This window comes from Elephas maximus, chromosome 19 (assembly GCF_024166365.1).
Source record: "Elephas maximus indicus isolate mEleMax1 chromosome 19, mEleMax1 primary haplotype, whole genome shotgun sequence".
NCBI classification, from domain to species: Eukaryota; Metazoa; Chordata; class Mammalia; order Proboscidea; family Elephantidae; genus Elephas; species Elephas maximus.
In genome coordinates, this window is record NC_064837.1 from 15012790 (window position 1) to 15038344 (window position 25555).

The 25555-nt window shown below is 41.6% G+C and overlaps 2 protein-coding genes across 6 annotated transcripts in view; one reads left to right on the forward strand and one right to left on the reverse strand.

Moving 5' to 3' along the window:
- The window catches only part of RABEP1 (rabaptin, RAB GTPase binding effector protein 1), a 117390-nt gene extending 97078 nt beyond the window's left edge, over positions 1 to 20312 (forward strand). For both annotated transcript variants that reach the window (XM_049861025.1, XM_049861026.1), the window contains 7 exons: positions 2901 to 2999; positions 9727 to 9867; positions 11520 to 11709; positions 12255 to 12310; positions 15343 to 15441; positions 16488 to 16604; positions 17582 to 20312. In XM_049861025.1, the coding sequence (XP_049716982.1) occupies positions 2901 to 2999; positions 9727 to 9867; positions 11520 to 11709; positions 12255 to 12310; positions 15343 to 15441; positions 16488 to 16604; positions 17582 to 17683 (804 nt within the window). In that variant the 3' untranslated portion in view covers positions 17684 to 20312. The remainder of the gene's footprint in view (positions 1 to 2900; positions 3000 to 9726; positions 9868 to 11519; positions 11710 to 12254; positions 12311 to 15342; positions 15442 to 16487; positions 16605 to 17581) is intronic.
- Positions 8512 to 25555, reverse strand: part of NUP88 (nucleoporin 88) — a 71070-nt gene continuing 54026 nt past the window's right edge. For 2 of the 4 annotated variants that reach the window (XM_049861030.1, XM_049861029.1), the window contains exons 10-17: positions 24780 to 24881; positions 22708 to 22866; positions 22248 to 22370; positions 22056 to 22121; positions 21833 to 21913; positions 21412 to 21538; positions 21131 to 21249; positions 20477 to 20714 (exon numbers count right to left, since the gene is read on the reverse strand). In XM_049861030.1, coding sequence (XP_049716987.1) covers positions 20651 to 20714; positions 21131 to 21249; positions 21412 to 21538; positions 21833 to 21913; positions 22056 to 22121; positions 22248 to 22370; positions 22708 to 22866; positions 24780 to 24881 — 841 coding nt within the window. In that variant the 3' untranslated portion in view covers positions 20477 to 20650. Of the gene's footprint in view, positions 9423 to 20476; positions 20715 to 21130; positions 21250 to 21411; positions 21539 to 21832; positions 21914 to 22055; positions 22122 to 22247; positions 22371 to 22707; positions 22867 to 24779; positions 24882 to 25555 lie in introns of those variants that run through there. The other 2 variants (XM_049861027.1, XM_049861028.1) reach the window with 2 other exon arrangements.

The following is a 25555-nucleotide window of genomic DNA, read 5'->3' on the forward strand; positions in this document are numbered from 1 at the left end:
CATCCATTCTAGTGGGGCGTGTAGTTGTGTCTCATTGTGGTTTTGATTTGCATTTCTTCAACTAATGATGTGTTGAACATCTTTTCATGTGCTTATTGGCCATTCGAATCTCTTCTTTGGAGAAATATCTATTTTTTGTCCATTTTTAAATTGAGTTGTTTGTCTTTTTGTTGTCGAGCTGTAAATTCTTTATATATTCTGGATATTAAAACCTTATATATATGGCTTCTGAATATTTTCCCCCATTCTGTAGGTTGTCTTTTCACTTTCTTGATAATGTCCTTTGATGCACAAAAGTATTTAATTTTGATAAAGTCTTTTTTTGGTGTTGTTCATGTGCCCAAATAAAAAGTGTACAATTTGATGAATTTAATATGTGAAAAAATTTTCCAGGTTAATATCACCCAGATCAACAAACAACATTTATAACACTCATGCTCTTCCCTAGTCAATAAACACCTCACTACACAGAGGTAGGAGCCCTGGTGGCACAGTGGTTAAGAGCTCAGCTGTTAACCAAAAGGTCGGCAGTTTGAATCCACCACCCGCTCCTCGGAAACCCTATGAGGCAGTTCTCCTCTGTCCGGTAGGGTCACTGTGAGTCAGAATTGAGTCAGAATTGACTCGACAGTAATGGGTTTGGTTTGGTTTTGGGTTTACACAGAGGTAGCTACTATTCTTACTTTTAACACCTTGTTTTAGTATTGCCTGTTCTTGAACTCTATACCGATTGAATCCTATAGTATGTAACCTTTTGTGTCTAGTTGTATTTGATCTTTGTTTTGTCTGTGAGGTTCATCCATATTGTTCTATGTATCTGTAGTTATTTTTTAATACTGTGAATAGTCTATTACATGGATATATCAAAAATAATGCATTCTACAATGTGAGACATTTAGTTTATTTTCAGGTTTGGGCTATTATCAATGAATAAGGCTTCTGCGGACATTTCTTGTATATATCTTTCAGTGGACACGTGGACTCTCTTGAGCATACCAGGTTATTGCATAGGCCTATTTTTAGCTGTATTACATACTTCCCTCAGCTATTATTTCTTTAAATATTTATATGTATGTAAGACCTCATTTACATCTACATGCCTTTTAAGGCTTCTTCTGCATTTTCCATCTTTGTGTCTCTGTGTTGATTTTCTTCAGATGTTTTCCCGTGTACTAATTTTCTCTTCAGATGGGTCTAATCTCTTAAACCCATCTGTTGAATTTTTTCTTTAGGTAATTTATTTTTTCAGTTTACTATTTCTATTTGGTTTTTCTTGATTGTTTTCAGTTCTTCTGATTCCGAATTTTGTCTTTCATATCTTTGAACAGATTAAGCGTAGTTATTTTAAAGTCTGATCTCTGATAATTCATGTACCTGGGTTCTTCATGGATTTTTTATTGTCAGTTTTGGTTTTTCTCATATTTCCTGTTGCATTTTTAATTGAGTGCTGGTCAGTGTATGTGAAAAAATGTTGAAATAATATAAAATTTAGGATGGTGTCATCTTCCTTATCAGAGGCAGGCAACTTGTCGTACTAACAGTCCTGATCACCTAATCCAGCATAAGGATTGAGATTATGTGAAATTGTGAGGGTTGGATTATTTTAAATGATCTCTTACCCTTAGGGTGTGGACCTTTGGGGACCCAGCCCAAAGTGTAGATTGTTTATCTGGGGTCCATTTGTTTGGTGGGTCCTAGACTCTTAATTTTTGCCACCCTATCCTCGGTCTCTCAAGTGTCCTGCTTAGCTTCTCAGTGTCCCATCTGTCTCTTCTGGAATTGGCACATGTCCCAGAGAAGAGCTGTCCCCGATGCTGCACTCACCTTTTCAAGTGTCCTCATCCCTGGTCCTTGCCCCCGTGAGTCTTTAGGTAGATGTATTTTATATTTTATCCAGCTTTTCTAATTCTTGGTGAGATGATTTGTTCACATAACCTAATCCTCTATCATTTTTTAAATGTCTAAACAAAATTATTTTGATTATTTTATAATTCTTGTGTTAGACCCATTAACTTCCAAATAACCAGTCCTTAGAAACCTGAAGACTAATTCTAGGGCATTTAGAATCCGATGATGTTAATTTGTTTGTTGCTCATAAGTAAACTGTCCTAGAAGGTTGCAGCTAGATTGGAGAAGATTCAGTAACCCTTTAAACTGCATTTTCTATTTTTTGTTTGTGTTTTGGAGATTTTTTGGACAGGGCTTCAGAAAAAAATTTTTTTTAATAGTATTTACAACTGTGTCCCGTGTGTAAATATGTATGTCTAGACCCATATAAGAAGTCCTGGTGGCTCCGTGGTTAAGCACTTGGCTGCTGACCGAAAGGTCAGTGGTGTGAACCCACCAGCCACTCACTCCACAGGAGAAAGATATGGCATTCTGCTTCCATAAAGACTAAACCAAAAAAAAACAAAAACCAAACCCAGTGCTGTCGAGTTGATTCCAACTCATAACGACCCTATAGGACAGAGTAGAACTGCCCCATAGAGTTTCCAAGGATCACCTGGCAGATTTGAACTGCCGACCCTTTGGTTAGCAGCCGTAACGCTTAACCACTACGCCACCAGGGTTTCCTCCATAAAGACTACAGCCTTGGAAATCCTATCAGCAGTTCTGTTCTGATCTCTAGGGTCGCTATGAGTCTGGCATCAACTCTGTGGCAGCGGCTTGGTTGGTTTAGAGATTCACATAATGCCCACTGTTAGTGTAAAGTGGCAGTCAGCAACTCAGGGGACTTTGGGTACCGCCTTGTGTTTTCAAAAAGGCTGAAGCAGACGCACACATACCTGTTAAACCAGGGAAAAGAATGACCTAATAAAATATGTGGGAGAAGGGAGGGCTTGCTTCAGAATAACCAATTTCTTAACTGTGTATTTTGTATCGGCATTTTTTTTTTTAAGATATCTGCACTTGTCCTAAGGGTACAGGCATCCGAGATCTTACTTGAAGAATTACAACAGGGGTTTTCCCAGGCAAAGAGGGATGTTCAGGAACAGATGGTAAGTTAAAATTTTGAATAAGCATTAACAATGTTTTATATATTTGTTTTTGTTCTCTTTTGAAATCCTGTTTGATAGTGTCTTTATCTCCCTGGCCAAACTGGGTACTGTTATGCTCTCCACCATCTATGGAACATTAGGTAATGGACAAAATATTGTAAAGATGTCATTCCTTTTTTAAACCTACCTTCTGACAAAAAAAAATTCTCACCTTTAACTTCAGTTAATTTTTTGATTTGGGAAACCTAGATAGAAAAGCTGTGGGACGATGTTTAATTTTGAGTTTTCAAATACAAGCTAACAGTTGAAATCTCCCAGATATTAGTTGGTGCAGCTTTGAGCAGTCATTATACTTTCCCTTGGTAGGTAATTTACTTAAGATAACCTCATTAATTCACAGAGGTTGTGAAAAACTGTGCACCATAACTGCCATGGTTTTGGGGAACCTCCAGAAGGCCATCAGTTTTGAAAGGAGTGGGGGCAGAGAGCTCCATGAGGAAGGGCTGGCTGGAACCTCTGCAGATAAGCTCCCCAGGTTTGGGCCTCCATCCTCCGATCGGGCTCCATTTGCCATGTTCTTCCTTTTTCTCAGAGTTGGAGCCCTGCATTTGATGTCCCTCTGTAAGTTATAACAGAGTTGATCCTACAGAGCTGCCTCTTGTCCAGCTCTTTCAGAGATGACTGTAAAAAAAAAAAAAAGCCTTAGGTAGTACGGTAATGGGTCTTTTGAATGACATGGGGTCAGTATCTGCATGGCCTTTGAGGTGATCTCTAAGTTCTAGCCCAGGTCTGTTGGGAAACCTCTCATCCTTATCATAAACCAGAGTGTCATATCTTTTCTGTACTTAGAGAATACAAATAAACATGCTTAATAATAATCATTAGCCTAAAAGTCACTGCTAAATGCTGACAGAGTTCCATTGTGTTATGTCTCCATACACTTCTCTCTCTCTCCCTCCTCTCATCTTTTTCCTTCTCATGTTTCAAAACCCAAAGGCAAATATTTTTGAAGTTGATTCCACTTAAAATGAATATACTGCAGGGGACATCAAAGAATTGTTGAAATTAAGAGTGAAGTCCTGTGAACTCCAGTACTTGACCATTTTCACGAAATTACCATTTCAAAATTCTTAAGCCCCCACGTGTCTGTCAGTTTCTGGTACTGTGGGGGCTTGTGTGTTGCTGTGATGCTGGAAGCTATGCCACCAGTATCCAGATACCAGCAGGGTCACCTATGGACGATAGGCTTCAGCTGAGCTTCCAGACTAAGACAGACTAGGAAGAAGGACCCGGCAGTCTACTTCTGAAAAGAATCAGCCAGTGAAAACCTTATAAATAGCAGTGGAACATTGTCTGATATAGTGCTGGAAAATGAGCCCCCAGGGTTGGAAGGCACTCGAAAGACGCCTGGGAAAGAGCTGCCTCTCAAAGTAGAGTTGACCTTAATGACGTGGATGGAGTAAAGCTTTCAGGACCTTCATTTGCTGATGTGGTGCGACTCAAAATGAGAAGAGATGGCCGCAAACATCCATTAATAATCGGAACCTGGAACGTACGAAGTATGAATCTAGGAAAGTTGGAAATTGTCAGAAATGAAATGGAATGCATAAACACCAATATCCTAGACATTAGTGAGCTGAAATGGACTGGTATTGGGCATTTCGAATCAGGTAATCATATGGGAATGGCAACTTGAAGAGGAATGGCGTTGCATTCATTCTCAAAAAGAACATTTCAGAATCTATCCTGAAGTACAACGCCGTCAGCATTAGGACAGTATCCATATGCCTACAAGGAAGACCAGTTAATAACGACTGTTAATTCAAATTTATGTACTGACTACTAAGGCCAAATATGAAGAAACTGAAGTTTTTACCAGCTCTTGCAGTCTGAAGTTGACTGAACATGCAATCAAAATGCATTGATAATTACTGGTGATTGGAATGTGAAAGTTGGAAACGAAGAAGGATCGGTAGTTGGAAAATATGGCCTTGGTGATAGAAATGATGCTGGAGATCGCATGATTGAATTTTGCAAGATCAGCGACTTCTTCATTGCAAATACCTATTTTCTCCAACATAAATGGCAACTGTACATGTGGACCTTGCCAGATGGAACACACAGGAATCAAATCGACTACATCTGTGGAAAGAGATGATGGAGAAGCTCAATATCATCAGTCAGAACAAGGCCGGGGCCAGCTGTGGAAAAGACTGTCAGTTGTTCATATGCAAGTTCACGTTGAAACTGAAGAAAATTAGAACAAGTCCATGAGAGCCACAGTACGACCTTGAGTATATCCTACCTGAATTTAGAGACCATCTTAAGAATAGATTTGACATGTCGAACACTAATGACCGAAGACCAGACAAGTTGTAGAACATCACACATGAAGAAAGCAAGAGGTCATTAAAAAGACAGAAAAGAAAAAAAAGACCAAAATAGATGTCAGAAGAGATTCTGAAACTTGCTCTTGAACGTCGAGCAGCTAAAGAAAAAGGAGGAAATGATAAAGTAAAAGAACTGAACAGAGATTTCAAAGCGCGGTTCAAGAAGACAAAGTCTTATAATGACATCTGAAAAGAGCTGGAGATAGAAAACCAACAGGGAAGAAGAACCTGCTCGGCATTTTCCAAGCTGAAAGAACTGAAGAAAAAATTCAAGCCTCGAGTTGCAGTAGTGAAGGATGCTATGAGGAAAATACTAAATGACGCAGGAAGCATCAAAAGATGGAAAGAATATACAGTCATTATACCAAAAAGAATTGGTCAACATTCAACCATTTGAAGAGGTAACATATGATCAGGAACCAATGGCAGTGAAGGAGGAAGTCCAAGCTGCCCTGAAGGCATAGGCGAAAAACGGCAGCAGGAGTTGACGGAACACCAACTGAGATGTCTCAGCAAAGGGATGCAGCTCTGGAGGTGCTCACTCGTCTATGCCAAGAAATCTGGAAGACAGCTACCTGGCCAACTGACTGGAAGAGATCCATATTTATGGCTATTCCCAAGAACGGTGATCCAGCTGAAGGTGGAAATTATCAAACAATATCACACGCAAGTGGCTGCAGCAGTATATTGACAGGGAACTGCCAGAAATCAGGCCGGATTCAGAAGAGAACGTGGAACCAGAGATATTGTTGCTGATGTCAGATTGCCCCTGGCTAAAAACAGAGAAAGAATACCAGGAGGATGTTTACCTGTGTTTTATTGACTATGCAAAGGCATTCGACTGTGTGGATCATAACAAATTATGGATAACATTGCGAAGAATGGGAATTCCAGAACACTTAGTTGTGCTCATGAGGAACCTTTACATAGATCAAGAGGCAGTTATTCAGACAGAATAAGGGGATACTGATTAAACCAAAAGTCAGGAGAGGTGTGCGTCAGGGTTGTATTCTTTGGCCACATGTATTCAATCTGTATGCTGAGCAAATAATCCAAGAAGCTGGACTATATGAAGAAGAATGGGTCATCAGGATTGGAGGAAGACTTATTAACAACCTGCGTTATGCAGATGACACAACCTTGCTTGCTGAAAGTGAAGAGGACTTGAAGCACTTACTAACGAAGATCAGAGGCCACAGCCTTCAGTATGGACTGCACCTCAACATAAAGAAAACAAAAATCCTCACAACTGGACCAATGAGCAACATCATGATAAACGGAGAAAAGATTGAAGTTGTCAAGGATTTCGTTTTATTTGGATCCACAATCAACAGCCATGGAAGCAGCAGTCAAGAAATCAAAAGACGCATCGGGCAAATCTGCTGCAAAGGACCTCTTCAAAGTGTTGAAAAGCAAAGATGTCACCTTGAAGACTAAGGTGCGCCTGACCCAAGCCATGGTATTTTCAGTTGCATCATATGCACGTGAAAGCTGGACAATGAATAAGGAAAACCGAAGAAGAATTGACACCCCTGGATTGTGGTGTTGGCCAAGAATATTGAATATACCATGGACTGCCACAAGAATGAAGAAATCTGTCTTGGAAGTACAACAAGAATGCTCCTTAGATGCAACGATGGCGAGACTGCATCTTACATATTTGGACATGTCAGGAGGAATCAGTCCCTGGAGAAGGACATCATGCTTGATACAGTACAGTGTCAGCGGAAAAGAGGGAGACCCTCAAAGAGATAGACTGACACAGTGGCTGCAACAGTGGGCTCAGGCATAACAAGGATTGTGAGCATGGTGCAGGACTGGGCAGTGTTCCGTTCTGCTGGTACATAGAGTCGCTGAGTTGGAACTGATTTGACAGCACCCAATAACAAGCTGAGAAAGGAAAAAAAAAAAACCAAAAACCTCAATTTCTCATGACTCTGCAGAGAAGAATGGCTACAGTAGTGGTTGGGAGGTTAATACCGGTTACGGTGGTCAGCAAGTGCAGTTTATGGCGACCCCATTGTGTCACATTGGAACTGTGCTCTATAGGGCTTTCAATGGCTGATTTTTTCAGAAGGAGATTATCAGGCCTTTTTTTCTGAGGTATCTCTGGCTGGACTTGAACCTTACATTTTTCAGTTAGCAGTTGAGCACTTAGCTGTTTGTACCACCAAAACACTTCATCTTTCCTCCTAAGTTTTTAATTTGAAAAAATAGTAGAATGAACACTCATAAAACCATCACTTAGATTCACCGTTTGTTAGTATTTTGCCACATTTTTACATGCTTCTGCTTTGTATGTTTTTTTCTCTTCTATGTATGTGCATTTTTTTTTTCTGGATCATTTGGAATTAAGTTGTAGACAACATGACACGCCTAACTATTTCAGCATTATCTTCTAGATGTTGTTCTACATAATTCTAATACTGACTCTCTAAAATGTCATCAATTGTCCCCAAAAGTCTTCGAGAGTGTTTTTATTCAGGAGCCAATAGAGAATCACACATTGCATTTTGTTGTCATGTCTGTTTGGTCTCCTTTAATCTAGAATAATACTTTTTTTATTTTAATTTGGCTTTTATGACATTAACATTTTTGAAGAGTCTAGCTCAGTCTCCTTGTACAGTGTTTTAGGCTAATTGTTTTGTAGAATGCATTTGTCTAATTATTTCCTCGTGATTAGATTCCTTTTAAACAGTTTGACAAGAATGTTACCTAGAAGACATAATTAAGTGAGATGTTCATAACAGCCAGAGGGATGTAATGATGGATTGTTCCATTGTTGGTGGTACTAAATTTGATCAGTCCGTTAAGGTGGAGACAAAATAGTTGTAGAATGAGTACATCAATATATCCACCGGCAGTCCTACTAAGTTCAGTATTTCTTTGTAGCTTTTTTTTTGGTCCTTAGAATGTATCCAGGGTAAGGGTGTAGAGTATTAGGTACTGTGTTCAAAAGTTACTTGAATTGATTTTTCTCTCTGTGGTTGTGTTATGTTTGATACACCCAGTTAGCTCCATTTGTTTCTTTTTTTTTTTTAATATGCAACATGATTCATAAGTCAAAACTATAAAGATATATAAATATTCAGGAGTCCCACTTTTATTTCTTTTTCATACTATTCCCCCCAAGCCCTATACAGGATTATTTAAATTTTTTTTTTTTTGTTTATTTTTCTGTTTACAAAAATAAGGAAATTTCGTATTTAAAAGGTGGTGGGATACTAATATTTTATAGTAAATGGGTTGAAAGCAATCATAAAGCACTACTGACTCTAGTGTAAAGGTCCTAAGAGCCAAGAGGATTTAACCAAGGTTTGGGCATGGCCCCGTCTGCCTTCCTGCAGCCTGTTTGTCCTTCAGGATGTAGCGCAGCAGTTACTTCCTCTGGGAAATTTCTTTGACCTTCTCCCCTATTCCTTGCCCCTCAGATTAAATACCCTTTTGTCTTTTTATCACTGCTGTACTTAATCTTTGTCACAGCACTTGTAGGGTAGTTTTTGGTTTGTTTTTATCTTCCACTGGACCATGAACTTCTCCAGGGCAAGGTCTCTATTTTTTAATCTGTGTCATCCCCAGGGGCAGCAAAACGCCTAGCATAGAGTGGTAGCTGCTAAATAAATGTTGGATGAATTTATCTATACGCTTACATCAAATTACGTGGTATTAAAAACTAGCTGAAATTAAATACTTCTGCAGAATTTTATCTTGTACTCAGCTGGAATAACTTTTATATTGAAAGAAATGAATATGAACTACACCTCAGCAAGCAGAAGTAGAAACATGTCCCATGGTAAGAATGGACTTCTCAAGTATTCTGTCCTGTGTTTCCTGCTGACTTTCAATATTTGGGGCCGTCGGACCATTCACAGTGATCCTAAGCTTGAACATACATGTATGTCATGGAAATGAAGATACCGATCTTTGTTGCTTCCTAGGTCTTACTGAATGCTTGCCACGAGGAGATAGGGGTTGTCCCAGAGTACATGCCCTGGCGAGTGTAGGTCTTGGTGTGTCCGCCACTTCTGTTGAGCTAGACATCCTTGTTATTCTGTGCTCTAGGGGTATGGAGGGAAGAGCTTCATTACTTTTACGCTTTTTGGTAGAAACAGTGGAAAATGAGCTGAGACACTTGTTTCATTGCCTGTCCCCTTGTTGAACATGTATACGGGCCGCAAATAAAAAAATCTCTGAGCTGGTTTTTCTAAGTTTTGTAGAGCTTTAATAGGTATGCCTCCATCCTTAGCCTCATCTGTTTTGGCCTTCTCTGTCTCTGGGTCAGCTATCAGCAGACAGGTTTACCTTTCTGGCTGTGATTTAGTATGTGTCTGTCTTAGGCAGTGCTGATGCAATCGCGGGAACAGGTTTCAGAAGAGCTGGTGAGGTTACAGAAAGATAATGACAGTCTCCAGGGAAAGCACAGCTTGCATGTGTCCTTACAGCAAGCAGAAGACTTCATCCTTCCGGACACCATAGAGGTAACTCATTTTTCCCATGATCAAAAATGTAAACAAGTACATTTTTCAAAAGGCTGTAAGTTATTCTTGGGGGACCAGATTGAGAATGTAGCAGAAAGGAAATGTTTGAAGGGGTCACCGCCCTGAGTTCTTGGGATGTGTGTTTTTGGAACCTAGCACTTAAAAGGTTATACTAGCCCCACCCTCTTTCTGTCCTCCACTAACTTTTATGACACTTTTGGTCACTTCCATGCTTCTGTGGTTGGGTAAATCTCGGCTGCAAAACTGGAAGTTTCTCTGAGACGTTTGTAACTGCCCCCTTCAGTTTGACTTTTACACGGAGAGATTTTTAAACCTTTCATCACATATATCAAAAAATCTTCTTAGCTTAAACCCAAATATCCAATATAGGCAAAAATAAGATTTCTTAGAGCAATTTTTAAAACAGAATAGAAAAATGTTATTTGTAAGTTCCTTTTGTCCCCTGAAATTATAATTGTTAACAACTATAAAAAGCTTAAATATTACAGAAATGTATAATTTCGTAAGTAAGAGTTTTCCCTTATCCTGTCCTGCAGAGCCAGCCTCTACAATTTGAGCCTTGTTCTTCTTTCCCATATACATACTAATATTACTGTTATTTTTATTCATTTTCAAAGGGTTGGTTGCTTGCCATTAGCTCTCGCTCTTCCCGTCACTCCCCTCATTTGTGGCCTCAGCTTGGTTACTGGCACTCTACTGGGACAGCCCTTTCTCCTTTCTGAACTGTTGTCTTCTCTCATCAGAGAGAAGGTATTGGGCCCTGTCTACTTTTGCTACGGCTTAAAATCACTGGACTTCCACCTTCCACCTCAGTTAAATTTTTCTGTTTTGTCAGGAAAGATTCCTCTCTTCTTTGTTTTCTAGAGACTTTTACTTATTCATAGATTTATACAAGATACTCTTAAGAATCCTTGAAGGATGGAAATCAGTCTAGCCTGTAAGCCTTGATTCTTAACAAATCCTATAAAAATTTTCTTTTTTAAACAACTCTTCTTTTCTGTTCTTTATTTACATTGGTAGCTATTTAACAGTCCCAGTTTTTACTTTAGAGTTGCTTTAGGATGTAATTGGATGGATTTTTTAAAAAAAGATATAACTAAAATTTAGGGGAAAAACAGAATAAGATTTAAATTGAATTTATTGTAGAAAAACAGCTAATCACCTTAGAAAGCCCTTCTTTGCCATAATGTGGCCTAACATAGCACTTTGCTTGTGGTAGATATTCAGTAAGGGTTTGAATGAATGAATGAATGGTTAAGTAAATAAATTTTATCCTCTTAGAGTTCATACTTGCCTCAAATTTCAGTCTTTCTGTTCCTCACTCCTTGAACTCCCCCAAATTTTCGACAGAGAAGTTATTCATAGTGAGTCCCACATTACAAGACACTTAACATTTTGATTTTTCTGCTAGGAAAATAGACAACACACATTTCTGGCTTGAAATGCCTTGCTTCTGTAGCACACTGAATGTTAGCATGACTGACGGCACCTGCCACTGGAAGCCCAAATGAATTGACTTCAAAGTCTTAATTTTGAAACCATTTAAAACAAGATTTGAAATTCTCATTGCAAAAAATCTTGAGCTTCCTTTATCTTCAAAAACCCACTAACCATTTGTTTTCTGAATCCAGGCGCTCCGGGAGTTGGTATTAAAATACCGTGAGAACATTGTTAACGTGAGGACAGCAGCAGACCACGTGGAAGAAAAGCTGAAGGCTGAAATACTTTTCCTAAAAGAGCAGATTCAAGCAGAACAGTGTTTAAAAGAAAACCTTGAAGAAACTCTGCAGTTAGAAATAGAAAACTGCAAGGAGGAAATAGGTGAAGAAAAAAGTGATACACTTGTGAATTGCAGACACTAATAGAAGAATTTTTTTCCATTATAAAAAGTAATACATAGGCATGAAATATGGAAAACAGAAAAGTACAGAAAAGAATTAAAGTAGGGATTCAGTTCATTTTTTTAGACATTCTGATAGATCTAGCAAATGGCTGTTAAAAAAAAAAAAAGCAATAAAAAACAACCCCCCCTAAAAACATTGTATTTTTAGCAGGCCCAACTGGCAGTTGCTGGTAGGAAACGCAGTACTTGAACCCAGACCTTTGGGGAACATGCTTAGGTGGGTGGTGGTGTCCTTGCAAACTGACGTGTTAACAGACTCCTGAGACTGTCTTTTCCCCCAGGAGTTGACGTGGGTCCTTAGAAGTGGTATATGACGTAGCACTTCTGTGGGCTCTGCCTTTACCCGAGCGTGATGATGATACTGATTGATTGGGGCTAATTTTGAAGAAAGAATTTTAATACAAAATGTAAATGAATGCTAATACTTCTCCCTCTCTCTCTCTCTTTTTTTTTCTCCTTCTAGCTTCCATTTCTAGCCTAAAAGCGGAGTTAGAAAGAGTAAAAGTAGAAAAAGGACAGGTGAGTTTCATGAGTTTCAAATCAATTCTGTGAGCAACCAGTCATTGTTCATTGAATCCTACTGTGCTAGACACAAGGCATGAAAATTAAGATGTGGTCCTTGCCTTCGAGGAACTTAACATCTAGCATACATCACACTTAAGTGAACAGTTACAGTGGGATAAGGCCGTAGTGATGATAGGGACCAGTGCATTCCCTTACGGTCTGCGGTGTCAGCCCCGTGTTAACTGGAGGAGGAACAGGGTCGTTGAGGATGTGGCTGCAGCCTTGAGTTTTCGGTGTGGAGGGAAGACGCGTAAGGCATGGTCATGACAGGAGGTGCTCAAAGCTACAGTAGAAATAGGTACAAAAGCCTTTACAAACGAGACGATGCTTTCTAGTTGGCCTAGGGTCCTCATAGACAACATCAGCACCTAGATGACCAATTCAGCTGCCTGGCCCCATTGTTCCTCGACTCAGTGGCCTTCACTTCCACTCTGCCCTTCTTCCTGCTCTTTGTCATACCTTGCCCCACCTCTGACATCTCGCTCCAGCTTCACATTCCCTGACACAGTCTTCTATCTTAACTCTTAATCCCTCAGGCCCATCTGTCTTGAGTGCCTCATTCAGACTTTTAATTCTTCGAACATTTCCTTTTTTCCTGGTTTTTACAGCTTGAGTGCCTCATTCAGACTTTTAATTCTTCGAAACATTTCCTTTTTTCCTGGTTTTTACAGCTTCATGGCTGTGTGTTCTTTCCTTCTAACTGCATCTTACATGGCTTGCCTCTTCTACCAGTCTCCCACCAACTCCCCTGAGACCTTGTCCTTCTGTTGCCCTCACTCGACTCTTGTCCAGCCCTGGATTATTACTCTGCTGCCCACCTTCTCTGCCTTGAGCACTGATGCTGCCAGAATTGGTAGCACTGTGTGCTCATGCTGTCACACGGGCCCCAAAGCTCCTCAGCCAGCCTTTCACTTGTCCTTGGTCGGCCCTCTTGTGTTCTTTCCAGTGGCTATTTTAGACAGTAACCACTCACCTCACACCCTCACTCTCAGTAGCTGCTGACCTCGCATCCTCAGAGAAAATAGGCCATCAGGCAGGACCACCTTCTGCTCCTGGCTCGGTTACGTGTTCACTTTTTATTCCTGGCCTTCTCTCTTTTCTTGTTTTTCAGAGAAAATGATGACCTGTTCTGACCAATGTGTATTCTTGCACACGTGCCTTCCCTGAATCCCTTCCATCTTTCCCAGGCATCCTCTTAGTCATCCCCTCTCAGTCCTGGCTCTTGAACTTCTGCCTCTTTATCGGTCTTTTTCCAATGTGCATAAATATGCTCAGGTGGCTCCCATTGAGAGGAAGGAAGTTTCTCTTGGGATGTACTGTTTCTCAAGCTACCAGCCTTTCTTCCCTTCACAGCCAAGGTTCTTGAAAAAGTAATCTCCATTGCTTGGCCTCCTGGTGACTCCACAGCCCACTGCAATCTGGCTTCTGCCTTCACTATGCTATTGAGATTACAGAGGCAGAAGTTATCCATGTTCTAAATGTGCCCCATCCTTTCTACTCTCACTGCCACTCTTTGGGGTTCAGGGTTAAATTTATCCACTTCTGATCCATCTTCATGTTGATACCAAGGTGATCTTTAAATATTACAAAGCTGATTATGGCACAGTCTGATTAAAACTCCCTAGTGGTTCCCCATATGTACAGGGTGAAGTCCATAATGGCACAGCAGCAGCTCTCCTGCCTCACCACTGCGTCTCCAGCCTCCACCCCCAGGTCCCTCAGCACTGTGTGCCGTGGGCAGGCAGGACTCGCTGTTCCCTGACTGCGTTTCCATGCATGTTGTCCACTTCTTCTCTTTGGACTATCTTTCTCCAACTCCTCACGCTTGCCGCCTGTTTTTCTCTGTAAAACTTTCCATCTTTTAAGAGTAAATGTCGTCTTTTCTAGGAAGCTGTTCTTCATTTTTCAGGCAGAATTAAATGTGTCTTCCTCTATGCTGATAAAATTATTCCTATGTCTTTCCTGATTTCTCCACTCTCAAGCTTTGGAACATAGTTGCTGTTGTTGTCAAGTGCCATCAAGTCAGTTCCAACTCATAGCAACCCTGTGTACAACAGAACGGAACACTCCCTGGTCCTGCGCCATTCTCACAATCATCGTTATGCTTGAGCCCATTGTTGCAGCCACTGTGTCAATCCATCTCGTGAAGGGTCTTCCTCTTTTTCGCAGACCCTCTACTTTACCAAGCATGATGTCCTTCTCCAGGGACTGGTCCTTTCTGATAACATGTCCAAAGTGTAGGAGACAAAGTCTTGCCATCCTTGCTTCTAAGGAGCATTGTGGTTGTACTTTTCCAAGACAGATTTGTTCGTTCTTCTGGCAGTCCGTGGTATCTGCAATATTCTTTGCCAACACCATAATTCAAAGGCGTTAAATTCTTCTTCAGCCTTCCTTATTCGTTGTCCAGCTTTCGCATGCATATATAAGGCAACTGAAAACACCCTGGCGTGGGTCAGGCGCACCTTAGTCTTCAAGGTGACGTCTTTCCTTTTTAACAATTTAAAGAGGTCTTTTGCAGCAGATTTGCCCAGTGCAGTGTGTCATTTGATTTCCTGACTGCTGCTTCCATTGGTGCTGATTATAAATCCAAGTAAAATGAAATCCTTGACAACTTTCATCTTTTCTCCATTTATCATGATGTTGCTTATTGGTCCAGTTGTGAGAGTGTTTTTTTTAATGTTGAGGTGTAATCCATACTGAAGGCTGTAGTCTTTGATCTTTGTCAGTAAGTGCTTCAAGTCCTCTTCACTTTCAGCAAGTGAAGTGAACGTAGTAGGTGTTGAATAAATGTCTATTCAAAGAGTAGATCTTGGAGAATGAACAGGGGCTCCACAGAGATTAAGGAACAGAAGAGATTTCAAGCACAGCAAAGGTCAGGAAGGACCTGAAGAGTTGGGCATGCTTTTCTAGGCCACAACCTTCTCTAGGCAGCGTGCTGGGGCCTTGGGGGGATTTCTGTGAGTTTCAGCTCTTGTTTAATTTCACAGTTGGAGTCCACCTTAAGAGAGAAGTCTCAACAGCTTGAGAGCCTTCAGGAGATGAAAAACACTTTGGAAGAACAGTTAAAGAAAGAGACTGCTGCTAAGGTGATATGTTGGTCGTTTTATAAAAAAGCAGCACCGGGAATGCAGGGTCACCACCTACCCCGTCAGTCAGCAAGGTGGAAGATTCACTGTTCTAGAAGCGGGGAAGTTTAGGGTCTTCTCAACGATTCCTCTCACTAGCTCTGTGAATGTGAGCAAGGCTCTTAGCATACCTAGATCTTGGTTTCCTTCTCTACAACACGGATCTTGGTTTCTTGCCCTTCGGTGCCACCTTTTGAAAATTTTCAGAAAGAAAATTAACTGAATTTATCTTGTAGAGTTGGGTCAATCTGCAGAACTGGAGGACTGTCATGGGCCTTACTGGCTTTAGATAGTGGCTAATAGGGCCATTGAACCCAGCTTGAGTACTTCCCAGAGGTAGAAGCACTGCTTTGAAAATGTCACCCCGTTTAACCATGTACCAAATCATAAGATCACTGAACCAAACTTCCTCCCTAAAATTGATTAGTCCATTTCGAATAAAAGTATGGGTGGCTCAGTGTGGGGGAGGTTTCTGAGAAACAGCCTTAGTGAGTTGAGTGGTCAGACCTTCCAGTGGGGAGACTGTAGGTGCAGCTCAGCAGCCGCTTGGCTCCCACACCTGCCTGCTGAAGCGATCCTCCAGAAGGAAGGTCAGACAGCTGAGGCTGCCTGGTGCATGTTCCCTGAGAATTCTCCTGGCAGATGTTTGACTGTTGTGTCAGAGGAAATCCCTGAAGTTTCTCTCCCGGCTGCTGTGACAGCCACTAATTTAGCAGTTAGCTGCACTGTGGTGATCACTCACCGTCACCAGGCTGCAGAGGGTGTGCAGCACTCGAATCCATTCTCCTCTTCTGGCTTCCACACCAGCTCATTTTAGGAGTTAGAGCAAGGAGCTTAGCCAGCTTGAACTGTTGCCCTACAGCTAAAGGGAGACTGAAAGGATATAGGAACATGGTGGATTACCTGCTTTGCTCCTCTCTAGTATAGGAAACTACACATTTCTAAATTTCTTAAATAATTCTGATCTCTTAAATAATCAATCTTCTTTCCAAATTTGGATCTTTTAGGTCACCACTGAACAGCTGATGTTTGAGGAGAAGAATAAAGCTCAGAGGCTGCAGACAGAATTAGATGTCAGTGAGCAAGTCCAGAGAGACTTCGTAAAGCTTTCCCAGACACTTCAGGTAAGGCATCTGGAGAACCACTACACAGAGCACCAGGGCACTTTTGGGGACCCTGCTACCCAGAAGCTTGCCAGTCCCTGGCTCAACCACTGACAATAGCTAGAGGTTTGGAAGTTGTAGCTGCCCCTGCTCCCACCCCAAATACCGGCCTAGTCAGCAAGCCAGAAACCAGGTACATACTTTAGACTCATCTCTTTGCCTTTGTGCCCGGCCACTTCTGACTTTTTAAGGGTATAAATTCCTTGGCATACCATGTAACTCTTTCCAACAGGCCTGTCCCTACATTTTGTTCTTCTTGCAGCCTTATATTTTATATTCTAATATTTTTGAACTGCTTGTGGTTCCTTGCCCACAGCATGGTGTTCCCTCTCGTAAGCATCCCTGTCTCTTCCCCTTCTTATTCCTATCATTCTAGATGCCTCTCTAGGTCCCCAAGCAGGACTAAAGTGCCCTCCCTCCCCTTGCCATGCTTCCTCGGTGCTCTGTGAACGCCTACAGTGACATTTGGCATATCTTGCTAATACTCCTTGTAAGCCTGTTCTTCCCTATCGAATCGTGGGATCTTAGCGGTCAGAGATCAGCTGTCTTCACCCCCATAATCCCAGCACCTTACATTGGATCCATTACACTTGGGAATTGGTTTTTGAATTGTTCTTGCTGCCTCCCTTCTTTGGAGTTCTCCGGTAAGTTAATCTGCTTCACTGCAGCTAAACCAATCAAAAAACCCAAAACCAAACCCACTGCTGTCAAATTGATTGTGACTCATAGCGACCCTATCTATAGGAGCGAGGAGAACTGCCCCATAGTTTCCAAGGAAAGCCTGGTTGGATTCAAAACTGCCCACCTTTTGGTGAGCAGCCATAGCTCTTAACCACTGTGCCACCAGGGTTTCCTTGTTTTGTATTTTATCAGGATAGAGTTCAGAAGACCTAGGCAGGAGCCAGCTGCATTTATCTCACCGTATTCTTCCTCTTCAGGTGCAGTTAGAGAGGATCCGGCAGGCAGACTCCCTGGAGAGAATCCGGGCAATTCTAAACGATACCAAACTGACAGACATTAACCAGCTCCCTGAGACATGACCCGTGATGGCCGGACGCTAGCCTGCAGTTTGGGTTTTTAACTCATTTAGAGCAACATTAATTATTATTTAACTCTTAACTGAAGAAACGTCACAACAAAAGAAGACTGAAGAAATGCTTATTTCTGGTGGGAGAAGACTGCAGCAGGGGAATGGCAAACAGCCCAGGAGATTGGCAGTGAAGACCTTCCAGATGGGAACACTGACAAGACTCTGGGCTCGATTCCAGGGGTGTAGGATCTGACGATGGTGATGGCAAAGTGCTGTTTCCTTGCCTGCTTTATCCGACATAGATTCCTGGAACACATTTCTCAATCCTAAAATGACATCCAAATAGCTTTTGGAATTTTGTTCACAAATACTGGGAGAGAGATTTTTTTTCTGTTAGTCTAGTGCTCATCAGTAACAGTATACAGAGGTGTAGATGCTGTATGAATATTTTATATTAAAATATGAAGTGTGAGAGCAGGCCATTGGCTAGTGACTGTATTTCCTAGCTCAGCGCTCTCCCTTCCCCCAACCATTTTAATTTGCATTGGAGGACCTTAAATGCTACTGAAACTTGCTGGAGGACTAGTCGGTGGCAAGCAAAACCAACTCAAGAACTGAATGAATTCTGAGAATTTGACAGCTTGGCCCTTGCTATATGTATTGGGAGTTGAGGTTAAAGGAAAAGCACAAGAGACTCTCTGGCAGCACTCTTTCTGCACACCTGGATGATCTTCACGGGCCCACAGGTACCGGGGTAACGCTGAACCACGCCACCCGCCCTGAAAACTGTTTCGTTTTAGTTATTGGATCAGTGGAAAAAATATTAATAAAACAAGCTATGTCTGACAAGTATACATTTATAAATCTGCTGCTTATTTTCAGCTTGGATCAACGGGCTTGAGTACTGTTTGTTTCGAAAGTGTCAAATAGAAAATGGTGATAACTAGGTTTGACAGATAACCTACCTTCTGTTTTCTCTTATCATTTAGACTTGGAGTGTAAGTCACAACGCTTATGGGTAAAGCTGGATTTTGGAAAAGCCAGGTTAGTATGTTCATCCGTTTGGGAATCTGCTTTGTCATTTCTTCCAGAGGTTAAATTTCTTTCCTATGTGAAGAAAGCCCCAGTAGAACAGGCTGTTGTTGCCATAGCTTGATGAGGTGTCGCAGAAGGCACAAGGAGTGGATTCGTGTTTATTGTTTACCTGCTGCAGTACTGTCCCCAGGATTAGCTGGGGGGAGGCTACACTGTTTAACTGTACAGATGGCTCAAAAGTATAATTGTTTTCAAAGATTTTTTGTGACTGGTCTCACCTAAGAAACAGCAGGGTACTTGAAGGAGCCTTATTGGAATTAAGCTGGCTAAATAGATCATTTGGTTCATTTAAAGCCATCAACTTACAGCTTCAAGTGAATTGTCTTTGTTATAAATGAAGTTACTATGGAATTACCCTGAAGTCTTTACTTCTGTCTTCCATAGGACAAGTGATAAAGACCACGTACCTCACCCCTTGGGTTATCGTTATAGTCTTGCATTCATGATTATGAACTTAAAAGTAAATACTAATTATGGAAACAGTGCTATAAGCTTGCCATGTATGGAACATTAATTGGTTTAAAGTCCCCGTGTATAAAGCAATATTTGGTTTAGATAAAGGAAACATACCTCCTCATTGAGTTCCAGGAAATTTTATTAATCCCCAAATCCAATCCATTTAAATTATGTAAGTTTAAGACTAGTCCCTCAACTGACCTCTGTCTCTAGCTCCCAGGACCCAGACACCTTGCAGGTGTTTTTCTCCAGAAGACAGCCCTGGGGCAATCATCACTACGGGGGAATGTCAGTGACCACCACCGTGGAGATACAGACTGTTAGAACCCACTCTGTTGAGAAAAATGTCCTAGAAAAACCCAAACTGAGACTAGGTTTCGCTTAACAATTTGTTTCTGGTATGAAACAAACTATTGTGTCACCATCCTGGTAGGAAACGGTTTTTTAAACTGGGCTTTGTGCATAATAGGAAACTGATTAGAAAGTAGGACTTGGCCCTTCTTGTCTAAAGATCAGATGGGTTTCATAAGCGTCCTGTGCTTGTATGCGATCTGTACACACGTGTCCTCACGCATGTCTAACCTGATTTACCTCTTACCTGTAACCTACCTTACCGTGTGGCTTTAAATTGGCAGCCACTCAACCGTTTCCAGGCAGGTAACGTATTACCTTTCAGAATTCACGTTGGCAGGTATGAAACGGTGACCCAAAGCTAACTGAGGATGAAACCACCTCCTGTGTACCAAGCTATTTATGTTTCTTTCTTCTTTGAGGTCCTAAATGTGCACCTCCTAACCCCTCAGTAACAAGTACTGGGACACAGAGCACAGCCAAACTCAGCTCTGAAAGGTAAACTGCCTGCTGTGGAAGTGAGCCTGCAGTAGTGGCCTTGTGATTGTGGATCTTGAGCTCTGCTCTGCAGATTTCAGGTGTAACCATTGTTAACTGTACTGAAGGTGTGTCCTTAAGAAGATAAAGTGTTCAAATTAAAAAAGCTGCTGCCTCGTATACCGTGTGGCCTTTTTCTTTGACTCCCAGGGCTTTGTCCCTTTTCAGAATCTTATTTCTGGTGATCCTGCTTTAAAACACAGCTCAAATCTGTCACTTTGTTCTTGTTCAAATATGAAGAAAACTCACCAGGGTTCCTGGAAATCTGGCAGTGTGTAACTCAAAGTCTGTGTCTCAGGTTTTTTAAAAAATAAGCCAAGACCCTTGCCAAGTATAATCATAGACTTGAAGTGTATCACACATCCAGTTTTAAAATACATTTATTCAGTAATCGTTTATAAAAAAATCATGAATGACCACACCATCGTTCGCTTACAGTGCTTCTTTATAAATTAGATAATGCTACATGTTTGTTTTACAGTATGGGTTTATGCCTCCAGTTGCGTTCACTGCAGTTGTGACTCTGTTCCTGGTGGTGTCAGAAGTTCACGTGATTTCGGATATCATTGATCTGCTTCACCATCTCCCTTATGTGTTCACCCCTGTAAAATCACGAAGTCACTGACTATTGGGAATGTAGTTAGTGAATAAACCATTTGTATGGAGTCTTAAGAATGTAAACTAGTAATGCTGAAATCTCTTAGAAGTGTTTTGCTTCAGTAACTGAAGCACTCAGGCTAAAGGCTGCAGTAGTGGTGCAACTGCTGGAAATACTTGTGAACATATTCACTGAGGAATGCTGTTAGACCACACACAAGATCCTGGGACAGGAGAGTCACCAGCTTGATTACTTCCACCATGTGCATTTCTTAAATCCCTATCCTAAGGCTCCTGTCCCAGTAATTACTTGACGTCCAAATGCCAAGACTCAAGTTTCTTACCTGGAAGAGGGGTTAACTTCGGCATGCTGCAAGGAAGAGCTGTTTGGAAGGACAGCTATTTGGAGGTATGTACTTACTCCTCCTTCAGGACGGACTGAATGCACTTCCGCTGGTAGGCACTGAGAGTAATGGTGGGTTTTTGAGGACTCGGTACCTTTTCCATCTTCCGCTGTTGATACTCTTTTTTCATAGTCACCTTAAGTATCAAGCGGAACACAGATATTCTGGCTATGGTTGGCCATAAATTTTCATAGTGTCTATCTCAGTCTGTTCTTTTTACATTTTATAACGTTCTCTTCTATACAACAAGCTAGTTTAAAAAAAGCCCCCAATTTAGCCACTCTGTAGCCATTCCTACCTGTCTGATGGCACTGCCCAAATGCCGAAGTTGATCAGGAATCAGCTGTAATTCTTTCTTCATGTCTCTCTCACTATCAGAGAGAACTGGGAGCTGAGAGTGAAAACTGTGCAGCACTTTTTTCATCCTTCAGAAAAAGGTAAGCAAACATACCAGCGTTTAAGATCTCTGCCAGTAGTGGGAACCCAAACAAAGCTCCTCATTCATGAATCTGGTGTCCGTGGAGGCCCCCAGAGGATGGTTTGAGGGAAGCATCCCTGCCTTCCCTAACGTATTCCTCAAAGGGGAGAAGTAGGTAGTCACATTCTATAAGCATCTGAACACCTGCTAGAGCCCCGTTTTTCTTGTCAGTACCAGAGGACTTAACACGTAACATCGTTAGGACCCGAGTAGGAAACTGATCGTCCTGCCACTCACTGACCTGTTCATGATGTCTTCTTGTTTCTCCTTAGCTTCCTCATACTTGTCAGCTAAGCGCTCAGCCATTTCCCGTAGGCTTTTTCTAAAAACATAAAAAGCCAGACTCTTAAGGTCCACCTTGATGTTCATCAGAGCCACAGACTTAGCTTATAGCATCTTAGGGTGAAAGAACAGTTCTGGTCTTACTGAACTACTGTTGTGTTCTCCCAAGTTTTGGTACTTACCTTTCCTCTTGACAATAATTGAGATCTTCTAGTTGTTTCTTTTTTTGGTCACACAATAATTTGACCCTTCAAGAACAAGAAAGAAACGAAGTTTAATCAGAAACCAGATTTAGGCCGTTACACGGTGTCAGCTACTGGCCAGGAAATAATGGTACGTGCAAAAAGGCCACTGCTTTCTAAAGGACATCCTACCTCCGCTGAATCTCCTCCTTTGCCAGGTCCTGTTTAAGGATGTACCGTTCCCTGAACACCTGTGTGGCTCTGCTAATAAGCTGAAGACACTCTTCAGGAGGGGCCGTATCCTTTTCAGATGACCTTTAAAAAAAAAAAAAGGTTCTACTATGACTTTCCTTAGCCCAGTGAAACAACTGAGAACAGACTAAAATCATGGCTGCCCCTTTCTTTCTTTTTAACACTTCCTGTTTATCATTCTCAGGTGCTACTTCTCTCCCTCTAGTCATCAGTTGATTAAATACGCCCTGTTCTTCCTCTATCCATGAGTCGGAGCAGACTCGAGGGCAGTTAACAGCTTTTCTTCCAGCTCCACATGGTAAAAATATGAAATCAAACAGCTGAGGCCGGAAAGGATAACAGTAATTATGAAAACAGAAAGGAACCAGTTCTTAAACCCTATATGCCCTCGAACCCATACTTCAAAAATGCCGGGTTGGCAACGCTACGTTGCAAAATGCTTCTAATGTGCTTCTCAAACGAATCCGGAGTTTCCACCAGAATACGGAGAGGAGACTCTGCCACTTCCACGTCATCTCGGGTACAGAGCAGGGAGGGAGAAGCCGGATGGACTGTGCATCTGCAAAATAAAGTCATAAATACATACGTGAAATAACGGAGCCTGCTGTGGGCTTACTACAGGGACGCATGAGCCACACCACTTCCGCCAGAGGTCTGTGGTTAGGGGCGACTGCAAGGTGTCACCTCTGCAGACCGTACGACAACGCAGGTTTTCTGCTTGGAGAGGTCACCTTGGGGAGCTCTACCCCTTCCTACCAGTGCTGTGCTTTGTGAAAGTACTTTGGACTCTCTCACTTCAAATTCTTTTTGAAAAGATCAAGATAGCATAAAAATAAAATTCATCCTGGACTCTTTTTGCAAAGGATTTGAGAGCCAGTTTATAAGCCAGAGACACAAACATAAAAAAAAAAATCACTCATTTCTTGGATACAGTTTAGATTTGATCAATATTCAGCCAAATTACCACTGTATATAACATTTGGCTTTACATAACTTGATTTCTAAAAATTAGATGCACTCAAGTACAAATATCCACAAACACAATTTTAGAAAGAGCTTGAAAAATACTGCAAACCTTAACAATACGGTAAAGTGGCTTACTTTTGAAGGCAACAATGCAAATTTGGGTGTTTGCTAAACAGTAACGGAGTTGGCAGAAATATGATTGGAAGGTATCTGATTAACGCTTATGCTAGTCACCCCCCGCCCCTGGGACTCTTGTTTTTATTCTGAAGTAACCTAGTGTGGCTGAATCTTACTTTACTAAAGTTATGTAAGTTTTTAAAAAATACGCTCAGGCAAAAAGGCAATTTTTTTTTTATTCAGTGATTTTATCACTTTTGTTTAATCTTGCTAGAGTTTTCAGTCTCTTTTAGTATTAAAAAACCTCAAATTTGACATCTGTTTTACCTTCCAAATAATGTAACTTGTTAATCTTCAAAGAACATGGAAGGTCTTCTAAGGACAGTGAACTAATGCCATTATTTTGAATTTACGTAGTGTCTAGAAGCACATGCTTTGAATCAACACCAAGAGACTGGCGGGGGCTAGTATTCAACACTCAGTGGCTGTTGTTTTTGGAACTCCTATTCCTGTATTTGGAGCCCTGGTGGCGCAGGGGTTAAGAGCTTGGTTGCTAAGCAAAAGGTCAACAGTTTGAACCCACCAGGCGCTCCCTGGAAACCCTAGGGCAGTTCTACTTTGTCCTATAGGGTTGCTGTGAGTCAGAATCAACTCAATGGCAACGGGTTTGGTTTTTTTATAAAACTCAAAAAACAACCTTCCAGGGCTACTGAAAAAGAAAAACATTGATTATAGTGCAATATTTGTGTTCCCTAAGAGGAACAAAGAGTAGGCATTCACAACTGCTATATACCACCTTTCTTCCAAAGAGTTTACACATTCTATTAAGTCCCTCCGAGGCTGGCAGAGACGGAGAAATTAAGAGTATGAGTGTGGGCTCTGGAGTCAAAAAGACCTGAATTTGAATCCAGCTTTACTATTCGTTACCGGTGACTTCAGGCCTTTACTTCACCTCTCTAGGCCTGTTTTCTGTAAGGGGGATGTTGACAGTACCTTCCTTACAGGAGCATTCTGGTGATTACAGGAGGCAATGCAGGTAAATGGTTTAGTTCTAAGTCTGGCACGTAATAAGAGCTTGATAACCATTAAATCCAATTCATATTAATAATGCAGTTTGGTCCTTATTTTTAATATTCCTTTCTACACTTTGAAGCAAAGCTCTTGGCTCTCACCTAGTTGAAGGAGATGCCAGAAATCATGCCTAGAATAAAACCTTCTAGAGATGGCAGGGGCAATAGAAATAGCCACTCTTCCAACCCTCAAGTCAGAAGCCAAAGCATAAACCATGGGTATAGCTTCAAGGTGGTTACTGAGGACATTTTCCCAGCTTAGAATTACTTCCCTGCAAAATTAATGAGAGCCGTGTGGGAAATACAAAACGGGACGTACAATAAAGGTCTTACGAGGCATTCGTAGGTGCTGGTGATGCAGACCATCGTGGGCCCCAGGATGTCAGGGACGATCCAGAATCCTCGAATCGGAGCCGGCTGCCTGGGAAAACACAGCCACAGTTATGTCACAGAGCAGCAAATGTAATGGAACCAAGAGCAAAGGCATGACTCAGGCTCATGGCCATCTCAAGTCCAGGCTAATAGTTACCTGGGACATGCCATCTACTTGTGCAGTAACCTCAAAGGTGGTGACCTGGAAACCTGTAATACAGCCCTTATCAGTTTGAACCAAGCTGTCACTTTACAGTCTGGCAGCCATTTGATTTATAGTCACTCAGGACCCAGAGCCTGATAGTGCTCCCTGTACCCTTGGCACTCAGCAACTCGTGCGTAAGCTCCAGCTGTCTCTGTAGGCCTAGCATGGTGCCAAACAGATTAATTGCTCAGAAACTGTTGACTGAACAGAACTTTAGAGCAGCTCATATTAAAAATTCAATGAAGCCCAACATCTATGACCTAAGACTTTATCTAGTGTGCACAGCACACGTGTCTCTCAATCTCACGTCTTACTTCAGTAAAGAAACTGAAATCCGAGGACCTCTCTGTGAGCGGCCGTCTAAGACACATCTACTGGTCCCATCCCGGCTGGAGCAAAGGAGAATGAAGAAAACCAAAGACAGAAGGGAAAGATTAATCCAAAGGACAAATGGGTCACAACCACGACAACCTCCACCAGATTGCGCTCAGAAAAACTAGATGGTGCCCAGTTACCAC